The 12412-nt window shown below is 39.0% G+C and overlaps 1 protein-coding gene across 4 annotated transcripts in view; it reads right to left on the bottom strand.

Moving 5' to 3' along the window:
* The window catches only part of NFIB (nuclear factor I B), a 133113-nt gene that overhangs the window by 5489 nt on the left and 115212 nt on the right, over positions 1-12412 (bottom strand). For 3 of the 4 annotated variants that reach the window (XM_053465942.1, XM_053465944.1, XM_053465941.1), the window contains one exon: positions 5252-5340. The exons of the other annotated variant lie outside the window; for it this stretch is intronic. In XM_053465942.1, the coding sequence (XP_053321917.1) occupies positions 5252-5340 (89 nt within the window). The remainder of the gene's footprint in view (positions 1-5251; positions 5341-12412) is intronic. 4 annotated transcript variants of the gene reach the window in all.

Below are 12412 nucleotides of genomic sequence, written 5' to 3'. Positions count from 1 at the left end.
ACTTTTTCTGTTCTGTTAGATTATCAAAAACAAGACTTTTAATTGGTTATGTTCCGATAATAAAGAATGGAGGAGCGACACACTGAAAGCCTTATTAATCTCGAGTCTGTAAACCGACATGGGTTCTGTACTTTTTCATGAACTAAGGCTCTCCAGGACAGCCCTTAAAAAAAGCAAACTCCTTGTCACTAAGTTTAAAAGCACATTTCACCCACTTGGGAGTTTCTGGGCCAGATGATCCTCCTCCTTAGCGGCGCTGCCAAAAATCATTTGACAGGAAACGTAAGATTAACTTTGTCCTACCTTAGTGAACAAAGAGTGCTTACAGCAGGCAACTGGTTTTCTGCAGAAAGAGAACTTTGAAAAAAAAAAAATTTAATCCTGCAGGAATCTACAGGGCCCGCTCACAGCGAATAAGTGAGACAGAAGAAAACATTTGCTAGAACAAAAAAAAAAAAAGTTGTTTTCTTTACTTTCAACATCTTGTATCTTGACCGTCTCATTCTGGTCACACAGCAGATCCTGCTGTTTCTCTCCCATAAATGTTAACAGTGAGTTCCCAACATGGTCGTCTGCTAAATGGACATTATTGATTCCTGAGGTCCATTGTTCCCACTGCCCCACATTCTAAGTCCCTGAAGTTCAAGTTCAATCTGGAATTACATCATGTCTGGTTTCTCCTGGTTACCAGACGGCCTGAGACGTGATCACAGCTACATAAAAAAGAAAAAAAAAATACAAACAGCCTTCTTCACGCTTTGGCTACTCCTATCGATTTGAACGCAAACTTCTCCCCCACTTTTTATTTCTCTTAGACATGATTCAAGTGTGGGGCCTGGCTAATTTACAGATTAGGTCCCAAATTAGATTATCTAATGGCATCTTAATGGATTGCTGATCCATTTCCTGTGGAAGGGTAGCATGCAAGTCTGGCCAATGTCTAATCCATCTCTTTGGAAAAGATCTAGCGACCTTTGTGAAGAGCGCATCCTCTACAGTGTATGCAGTATTATTTATGAGGACCCTCTGAGGGGTGATAAGGACACAGCACTGTTTACAGCCGATAAAGGATTACGGCACTCTGCCTCCTTACCCATACCAGTGATCTGTGTCATCACAAATATTCTGAAATGAAATGTGGATTTAAATGGCATTAACAGGGAATGTTCAAATAAACGAGGCTCTCGCTAGTTGCAAAACGTGTTTAGTTGATAAAAAGGTCCGTATTTAAAAAATAACAATGCAGAATGCTGCTGTTTACCAACTAGTAGGTAATGAGCAGGCTCTGTGGATTTAAAGGCGAACACACATGGGAAAAAAATTGTCTTCCACCTTAAAGTACTGCGCTGTATTCCTGTGTTCATTTCATTTTGTTCCTCCCTTTACTTGCAAAAAAAGTCTGTCATTGTTATCGGCTCTGTGATGTTTCTTTATGGCAGCGCTAATGAATTCCTCTAAAGACTTTCATTAGTCAGGCTTGGTGAATAAGACAGAGTCATTCTATTGTTTATCCCAATGACACTATCATAAAAAGCCAGGGTGTTTCCCTAGTATATTGTCAACAGTGGTAGAGCATATACAAATGGCTAGTTTATAGCTGCCTGAACATATGACATATGCAGAAATGGCTGGTTGTGGATTTAATTGCCACTGCTACCACCTCTGCCTGTTGGTGACTGTGACTGTTCTCAGAGAATACTTCTCCTTTCAGGAATCCCAGGAAAAATCCAGCTGCTGCACTGTGCTCATGTATCACGATAAACTCAAAGCAGGAAATGCTGACCTAGCACGTTCACTTGGGTAATTTCACATTTGAGTTTAGGGAAAAGTCAAACCAAGGTTCTGGCATGCAGAGGCACCAAAGGGTTCTTTTTTTAAAAAAAAAATAGCAAGTTACAATTGCTGTAATAAGTCTGGAATACTAGAAAATCAGCAATATAATCATTTTATAATGTATAATCTATCCATATTGTGTTATGGTAATCTACTGGTTTTTTTTGTAATTGAGGTAACATTTCAAATCAACTGTGTGCAGAAAAGTGTATCACAGATGAAAAATAGAGGGTTGGACTACAGTCAAAGAGGTTAAAATATCATGTTAGCATCATAGGAAAGCATATAAAGATGTCATAAAACTGTAAAAATATGTTTAAAGATGCAGGGGTAGATCAGTTAAACAATATCCTCTTTACAGTCCCTTGCAATATGGGATCATTATGAAAAAAGAAATAAATGAATTGTCTTCACGTGGCAAAAACACAATTTGGGACATTATTCTGTCATCTCACGTTTACCGCACTGAAGTAAAATAAAAAAATTCAACAAAAATGTATTCAACAAAAGCTCACGTGAAACTTGCCATAGATGGCCCGTTATAATCCATTGTGAAGTTGGCAGCTCTCCTGAAAACTCTGGCTTTTTGTGCATTAATCCCACAAAATAAAACTGGGGTTGACCAACTGAAAACCTGTGGGTCACTCGTGGACGGAAACATTACTAAATTAACAGGTTGCCCAACACCTCAATAAGTATAGCCAATGGAAAATATTAATTACTGCTTTATATTTAGAACACTGGCAGTGACATACTTATAGGTATTGTAATAACTATAATAGCCTAAACATATAAGTCACTTGCTTAAGCCACAGGTAATACGAACTGTTATATTATGGCTGTGTTACAAATGATGCTGTTTATCAGGGATAAGGAGCTCTTGCGTCATTAAAGTGTCTCTTTCAATGGACCACCATTAAAAGTTGTACAGTTACATAAGTTTAGAGAACCTTAGAGGTCCTTTTTTTCCACCTGAAGAACAGATCTCTGAGGTCCCGAAAGCTTATTTAAGTTTACATATTTTTCTATGCCGCCCCAGTAAAAGGTATAAGCTTTGACTAAAGACTCCACGTTCTCTTTGAATAATCCGGCTGTAGCCATTTTTCTTTTTCACTGATGGTTCTGGTGTGACTGATCTCCATTGTCTACAACAAATGTCCTGTACTGACCAAAACCTTTGTATTGTCCTCATAATGCTCTCTCTATCACTCCGAGCTGTCAGACTGAAAACAAACTCTTCTAGATAGGAGTTTGTGTGACAGCCGATGTGCTGCCAAGAAAGAATTAAGAAAGTCTTACTAAAACATGTTTGGAAGAATTCAAACCACACTTGTTAATGCCATGATCCCTTGTGGTCTGTTTCTGGCCATCCACACAAACACAGAGCAATCCTAAGAGCAAGCCACACACATCTGGTGCAACGGGGCCCTAAGCTGTGGTTTAGTGTGTCACTGCTTGTTTCAAGTGGGCAAACAGAGGCTTCGGCCAATAAAGTTTGGGTTCAAATGTTTTTCTCGCTCTAATAACATTTTCTCATGGTTACGTGGCCCTTCTTTTCTCCATTTGGTGTGTTATTTTGAGCTGAAGAATTTGTTCCTACCACATGTTTTCTGAAACATCAGAGCTATGAAATGTTTGTATTATGTGCCCATGTTGTTACATTCCCGTCATAGCGTTGGAACATTTTCTATTTTCCCTTCATTGTTAGAAGCACTAAACAGCCCTTTGTGTAAGGTTCTAAGTTGTTACTGAGGTCAGCATGACCGCATTGATTTTATTTTTGGCAGAAAAATATAGTTTTAGCACCCAAATTGTTAAAATCCCATAGTGTATGTTTGATTCTAGGGACATCTTCACAAATGCAGGCTTAGGAGTAGAAGGAATAAAACAATTTGTAGGTCAACAATAACAACAAAGTTCTACTAATGAATAACTGAAAATCTCTACACTGCTTCCATCTCATTATTCCTCACCACGAATGCTACTGTGGGACGCTTACCTTCTCTTCTGCAGCACGACTGTCTGTCTTCTCTGAGAAGGCCTCCGGTTCAACAGGTGGACACTTAGAAGAAAACCACTACAGAGGAATGTCCTTGAACACAGAGGCTCCAACAGATAAAGACTCTACAGGCTTGCTCCATAAGAGGAATATCAAATAAATCCTACAGCACAACTGGTATCAGGCAATATTAAATAATTGTTGCTTAATTAATCTTCAATAAATATTCAATTGAGAATTATCTCATTGACGTGGTCTGCTGAAGGCATCTACACTGTACAAGTCAACTGCATCCAATATTTGGTCCTAGCAATATAAAAGCAAGCAACGGTGATTTTATATATATATATATATATATATATATATATATATATATATATATACACTAATTCACACATATCACTGCACTGCACAGGTATCTCTGATAATATCATTCTCATTGGCCATGGTAGACAAAATGTTCACAGCTCCTAATAAGACATACAAAGACTTCAGCAAATCATGCATATTTAGATCCCATCACCAGCATAAAAACGTCATCATCCTAAACCAAAGATCACAGTGAAAGCTGCGCCAGCCACCATTTCTAATACGTCATTTGCAAACATGACCAAGGGCTTAAGGTGTGAGCACTTTTAGCAGCGTGACATAATCAAAGTCAAAAATTTCACTCCCTGTAAACGGGAAATATAACATGCACTTGACGGATGATTGTAATTTTATTTGGTTAGCAAGCTCTTGTATACTATTGGGTGATATATATATATATACATAACACATGCTTTGTCTCTTACCTTACAATATGGCTATATGAACAAGAACTGTGCCATCAGCAATCCGTTAGTGAGTTGGTTAGTTAATTAGTATACCACTGCGTGTACAGGTAAGCCGTGTATAGGTGTAGGAAGTTGTGGTGTGCATGCTTTAGGCTTCATGTTTATGTATCGCTAAGTACCGGCTGATACTTGGGGTGTGTTGAGCTGAGAAGTGATGTGTGCTGCTTTGTTTTCCAAACAGAACATATTTTCACTTACGATACCTAAAAACATTGTTGGATTATAAAGCCTGTGTTTGACAGCAACCATATGGAGACCCAGACATGGCTTTTTAACCCATTTGCTGCTGGAGGGAATCTGCCGTAAATTACTGGAACTTTGCAGAAATCCCCATCAGCAAATTGCAAATGATTCTCCGATGGGTAGGAAAATCCACAAGGGGAGAAAACTCGTTTTGATCGTTGGCTCTAAATGGTATTTTATTCGTAAAGGAGATTCTGTGCACAAAATGTTTTGGTTAATTGTGATATGTAAATACATGTATCCAGGAAAGTGGGGGTTAAGGAGGGGGAGACTACAACAGCGCTATGTCTCAATGTCATTTATAGATGGAGTGTAGGGTTGGAAATAATTAAAATGTTACCTTTGCCAAGTAATTCCCAATGTTTCCTCACTGGCACTGGGGTATAAATGCCTGCCGTTTTGATTCATGGTCCAGTCACAAATCCTCAGCTGTCAATTGAAACCTAGCAGTCAGATACGGATCCAGCAGTACTGCAGTATTTTTTTTTTCGTATTTAAATGAACACATGCATTGGCACAAAACCTTAACTTTAAAATCACTCTGTTCATGTTAAGATACTTCGCTCTACAGTAAAGAGTATTTTAAATCAGCATTTCATGTTCAACACTCCAACATCGAAATGGAACAGCGCGTAGCAATAATGTGGCTCTCTATGCATTTCCGGACGTCTAAGGCCCGTGTTAGCTTTATAGAAGGGCGTCAAGGGCATCAGTTATATGACTTGATATTCCAGCGGGACGTAATGGACCATAAAATGTGCCGCTAGGGTTGTCAGATCAGCAATTGAAAAATGGACTTCAATGGTATAAATAAAACAATTTAGTGTATGAGCCACATACTGCTGGGCTATACTAGCCAAAGAAGGCCCTGAAACATGTACAATTCATTAAGTGTCTGACAACCCTAGCCACAATGCAGCACTCTGAAATGGATAGTAAGCCTTCTCCAAGCTGGGTTCCATAACCACGAAAGCGAATAGAGAGTCACAGGATCACATGTGTAGCACACTGTTCAATTTAAAAGGGGAGAGCGGGTGATTAAAATCTTTTTTTTTTTACCCCCATGAACATTAACTGCTGCTATAAATTATTCTTTGGTGATGAGAGCATACAAGAGTTAAAGCAGTGTATTTCAGCACATACTAATTAGCCACAGTAAAACTCAGCTGTGTTAAAAAGAAATTGTTAATGATCAACCGTATACAGAAGTTAAGAGAAAAAGGGGGTGCGGCGGGTTTCCGATAAAATAAAAGTTGCTGTGGGCAGATCATCTGGTCAGAATCTGTTTTGGGGCATGCAGATGGAAAAAAAAAACACGGCACAGGAGTAGACATGCAAGACAATAAAGAGAGACATAGAAATTCTTGGGTTTTAGTTTTTTTTCTAAATAGACAGCTACCCGGCCTAATCGCATTGATATAAATGAGCACTGTATAGAGCACTGTATAGAGCCCCCTATAGCAGCATTTTTTTTCACCCTCATGTGGCTATATGTGGCATGTGGGCCACAAAGCTTAGGCTTATTAAAGGGGGCTAGTGTGGATGTTCCATGCTGCCCTGATTTCACTGCTCAAGGATCTTCTTAAACCAAAAACAATGAATGTTATTGCACTATATGTTAGCAACATCATAAAAAAAGTGAATTATGTATTTGGCTAGCAGCTGGTGTCAGGCGCTAGCAGATTTATCATCGCTGATTGTTTCATATTTTCCATGCATTAAAAAGTATGAGAATACAAGAATAAGGCATGTTAATTATGTTAAAATGACCCCACACGCGAACTGGCTGTTGCTGGGTTTCCCGCTGTTGGCCAGTTCCTCCTTCCTCTAAGCCACGATATCTACAGATGGCTCTCAGCCCATATTCTTGTAAAGCAGTTTATATGGTATATGGGCCAACTCCATTTGGGACAGCTTGCCTTTGCACCAAAAGCTTTTATGTTGGGGCCAGCAACGATGAGAACGCTGCAAAATCAGGTAAAACCTGGCCTGTCGTCTCACGAAAAAAAGAAAATCCAGTGGAATTGATACTTGTGTTTGATCATTTTTAATACGTAGCAAAACTAGTTTCTTTCCTGGCTGCTGAGAGCTTATATGATTCAACACATTAATTACAAAATGCCTATATGTTGTATCAACAAGTTGAAAATATATAAGAAGAAAAAAAAAATAACAACAACAAATTTACCAATATACGATGTAAGTAACCAACCGGAAACAGGAGGTCGTTGCAAATGTTCTAAACACCTTTACATGAAACATAATATTAACCGTGTTAAAAACTGTTGAGCTGCTAAAAAAATGTCTACCCTACTTTCTGAATTCCCTTTATTTTTAGATCACTGGTCCAATTTAAACCAATTGAGTTATATGTATGCCAGAGCCTAAATAAACAAATGGAAATAATTCAATGAAATGGATTAAGTAGGAGAATGAGAAAATGCGGGAATGCTTACACAGTACGTTACAGATTGCTTACTGCTCTTACTGAGAGGAAGTGGAAAATCAAAGCTGATATTTGCGATTTCCCAAGCTGTGTTTATTTGATCGGTGTCCCCTCGGACTACACAAAGGCTTTTTTGGAATGCCCTGTGCTATTTAATAATTTGTAGCCACAGGGTTAAGCCTCATTTACTTTTTGTCACAACAAAATTCACTTATTGGCGAGGAGACAAACTCTGCTTGTCTGGAGTGAAATGTTCTCAGTGCTAGGGGGACCTCGAGTACATATCAGACATGAGTGCGTCACTTTACTCAAGGCCCCCACTGAAAACAGCCAAACAACTAGAGTAACAGATGACATGTTCCTGGCACTGGTACCTTCCTCTGGTGTCTGCGGCTTAGGAGAACTTTAGGCGGACTCTTTCCATTTATGCTTTTTTAACTAATTCCCTATATATATTTCTTTTATACACAGTTCTTGTGTGTTCCGTTACAATTCTATATTTTCATTCACATGCTTCTTTAGTTTACACCCAGGAGTAAAATTTCTGATACTTTGCTAGTTAACCATTGACATGATTTTCAATGTATGATCAACTGCTGATCCCATAAAAATGCAGTAAGGCAAGCTGGTGTGTTTGATGGGAAATCAATCTTTCTAAATGCCTGAAAATGTTATTTCTGGAAAATCTTTTTACTTATCTTTAATCCACGCAAGGACAGACAAAAGTGTCCTGTTTCTCATTCATGCAATGATGGTGGAGGGTATTGGAGCATTTTAGCCCCATACGTGGTGACAGATTTGACCTGGTTTAATAAAAACAAGCGATTGTGATTTGTATTTTTATAACACTGCTTGCAGAAAGGCCAGGGCTAATCTCACTCAAAGTGAGCCATTTGCATAATGGCATTGTTTGGATGGAGGCTTCCTTTAAATGTGTTTCCTTTCCATCCTACATATGTGAAAGGTGACCTCTTATCCATTTTCATAGCTCTATGGCAGTCACATGGTCTGCTTTTACGTCAAACTGTCATTTATGATAAGAGACACAATAAGTGCTTCCCGAGTGTTGATAGGCCTCTTCCTGGCTCTGTGTGTAAGTAATAGAGAGTCCGTTTGGGTTTTTTTTCTCTCGGCCTCGTGTGCTAGCGCTTCCCTCTAAACCAGATTGAGAATGTTTTCCAGTGACTGATCTAGTTTACATTTGTCATGACAAAACAGTGCAGTGGACGGGGGAAATTGTCAGTTGAGGATGCACCTGGAGAAAGCGATTTCCCACTGAGGTCTCAGTTTTTCTCAGTAAGGTTGGAGGCAATAATGTTATTTGTGACAATGGCTTACAAAGAAAGCAGCTCATCCAGTCTGTAGACGCACTTTACCTACGCCTCACTTACAGCTATATGTACAGAAAACAAACACTGCGAGAGAGCCTCTGAATTCACACCAGTTTGGACATGCTGGAATGAAGAAGGTCTCAAATCCATGTGGCTTCAGAAACTTATTCGATTAATAGCATATACAATTGAGCCCATGTTCAGATGGAAGCGTGTGTATTCAACAGGAGCACCCAGAAGGCTAGAACTGCTTCTAATGTTAAATTAGTCAATGTTTTTATAAAATCAGGCCGTTCATACATCTGAAAATTAAGGAAATCACTACCAGCCCTTCGAGCAATTCTGATACAAAGTGGTAAAAGTGGTACCCGCTACCACAGAGATCTCTAGTGGTCATTACTACTCTATTTAGGCACGAGAAACTGTCAATCATAACCTGCACCTGAATTGCCACTTCTAGCTGAAGATCTTAAGCCCAGCAATTTTTACAAATAAATCTCCAAAAGCCTATGTAATACATTTTATATACACACGAATATTAAATCACTTTGTGAATCGCTCAATCTTTGCAATAGATGAACCTACTGATTAACACTAGCTCGAACCAAATCTTATTTGGCCGCTTCCTGCTATACATAGCAAATTTAGGAATGCATGAAATCCATTGGTGCGTTTTGATGCCAGATAAAGCCGGCATTTCATTAGCATTCAATTAAGAATTTCCATTTTGAAATCTGCCTTTTCCCCCAATTTGCTGTACCAGGCAGTGTACCTGAGAGAGTGCTATCATGCACAGACATTTTGTTGAGACAGCGGCGGGGAAAAATAATGACCCTGCAAGTTGGCTTCTTTATGCACTATGTATGATCTAACAGAGATATTCTGCTGCAGCTGGCACCGTTCACTGAATATATCTTTTGAAAGAAGTAGAGGAATAACTAAGCAAGGCTGAGTTAGGTGACTGCCTCGGGCAAAGAGCTCCCGATCTCCCATTTGGCGATGGCTACAGACTTCGAATAAGCCTTTGGTGTGTCTAATAGTTGGATGGATAGATAATTTTATTTTGGAGGGGTTAAAACTTGACCAGGACCTAAAGCATGTATTCGTGTATGCCAGTGTTGTCCAATAGTTTAAATGTTAAAGGTCATTTATAAAAGAGTTCAGCATTAACCGATTAACTCCAAGGAAGGATGCCCCCTGCTGCAGATATAGCGTGAAACCAAGTTTCCGAGTTAGGTTGCCACTGGATGATGGGCGAGCTTTTCCTGACTGTTACTTACATTCTTTGGCTTTAGGGTAGCTGAACAATCCCGTGTACTGTAGGGGAATTGTTCTTCCATTATATCGTAATTACTAAGCTACCATTACTGATTTAGATAAGCAGAGCAAGCAGATGTAACAGGATTCCCCAGATCGGGAGAAAAAATAAAGCAGGATTGTTCTAACAGGATGGAAAGAAATAATGGAAATTGAATGCATTTTAAAAGAATGAGCAATTACACTAATATAATTATAAATGTACAAATCCTGTATAATTGCGTGTTTGTATGCACATGCGTATGAAATACCTCCATAACTGTGAAGAACAACACACAATATCATCAGCTACAAACAAAGCTGATGTTTAGGAAAAAATACTGGTACTTGAGAACTGGGCACAGGAGAAGAGCAATGCTTAACCATGTCTCACCTACCCAACAAAGAAAAGGTCGCTATCTATCTTTAAATTTCATCCCCAAATTGTAAAGTATAGAGCCACCCCTAAAAAAAATAGCAAGGGAACCCATCCAGTGGTAACAGTAGACGTTGGTAGACTTAATCGGTTGATTGTTTTGGCACACATGTTTATGGAGTGCCGTAGGTTCCACATGTGCCATTATGCTACAGGAAAAATAAAGCCAGTTTCTGATCAGAAATATAATTTTTTTCACCATAAGTCTCAACGATCCATTGGTGCCAAAGCTGCAGTGGATGTCACAACTAGCAATTTGTGAATAAAAGTGCTTCCAGACCAAATTTAGGCTCAGAAACCAGAATAAGGGCCAATTAACTTCTACTTGTGAGATCAATGCAACAACGTGAACAGTAAAAACGCCTGCACTGCAGAAATCACAATTTTCTGGGGTTTTCTGCTAGCGGTAACAAGCAACTTAGTATCTGTTTTAATTTGACATTTGTATAATATATTGATGCAGCACTATATATTTTTTTCTTATTCTGAAAACGAAAGAAAGAGACGCATTTAGGAAAAGGCATGCCAATACTACTCCATTCCCGTGGGTGTAAATCTTTTTTAATACCCACCTTCCTCCATCGCACACAAGGTTCACAATGTATCTGTGACAGTATTTATACGAGAGAGGTCAGTTTGTAGTAAAAGGGGTTGTGGGATATCTAAAAGGCTTAGCCACTGGTAAAATCATCCACTGCTTAATTTAGAATTTCTCTAAGCTAATATAAAATGATTGATTGTCTGTATTTCATGTACCACTTGGTTCTCCGTTTCATTCATCATGGGAAGGCTTTAACAAAAAAGCATTTAGAAGCTGCCACCGGCAGAGTGGAATCTTTTAAATCTTTTAAAAAGTAGACTGAGGACACAGTAAATCAATCTCACTTTAGTCATGTCACACAGGGGAAGCTTTACATTAAGAAAGCAATTAAAGGATTTTTACCCGCTATCTCTTCCTACGATACTGACATTACACATGACAAGGCAGACATTATAACAGCCACTTCTCTAAACGTCTAAAATATCTAGAAATGTATTAAGTACAGTAACCACTACATATAATTGATAGAAAAATGGTATTGAGTGACAATGTTCATAGAGACGTAGAATTTGACAGCAAATGACGACCATTCGGCCCATATAGTCTGCCCACTTTTCCTGAAGTAAGGACTTAAACCCTAATCGGTCCTTGGTCTTGTCTTAGATTCAGGATAGCTTAATGCCTATCCCAGTATTGTCTCAACTACTTCTGTTGTATTATGTTGGTTATTTGCATAGAAAAGGTATGTTTTTCCAAATGTGTACTTCAGCATACCTACCAACTGTCCTTGATTTTTGATAGGACTGTTTGGAATGAGCAGGGCACAGGAGTGAATAGCAAATGAATGAGCATGCTTCAAACTGCACTATTGACGAGCGGAGCTGCTGACTTGAGGTATGTCTGATCATTGTTCATGAACACACCATGGTTAGCCGTGGCCAAAAGTTCATCATCTAACTCTCTGTACTGTATCTACAGATCCTCCCTGACATTACTAGGATCTAGAGAAGCCATCAAACCATTTTTTAACTATCCGGTATTTGTCTGAAGTGTAATTTTGTCTTCTCACGTCTCCTTAGACAGCCCTTTGCTGGATGCTGACAAAGGCATGGTAAGTAAATGAGGCATGGTCATATGCGACGGTATGTATAAGAAACCAAAACATACCTGCTCTCCAAGGAGTACTAGGAGTTAACAATACTGAGCCAACAAGTACAAAATGTTCAGTGGGGCAACAAGACAGGATGAGCCGACTAACACCAAACAAATACATTATTTGCCTGTAAGAGGACCTTAGTCATCCCAAACAAACAAAGCTTTTTTACATTTTCTGTCCTGTAATAGGCAAGCACCTCCTGTAGGTAATAGTTCTTGCCAAATATAAAATGCTTACAATCTAAGAACAGAATATACTTTCATTGCTAAGAGCCTCTGCCGGTAAGAGAAAGTGG

This window comes from Spea bombifrons, chromosome 1 (assembly GCF_027358695.1).
Source record: "Spea bombifrons isolate aSpeBom1 chromosome 1, aSpeBom1.2.pri, whole genome shotgun sequence".
Lineage (NCBI taxonomy): Eukaryota > Metazoa > Chordata > Amphibia > Anura > Pelobatidae > Spea > Spea bombifrons.
Note: the sequence above shows the minus strand (reverse complement) of the source record. Positions and strands in the feature narration are given on the sequence as shown.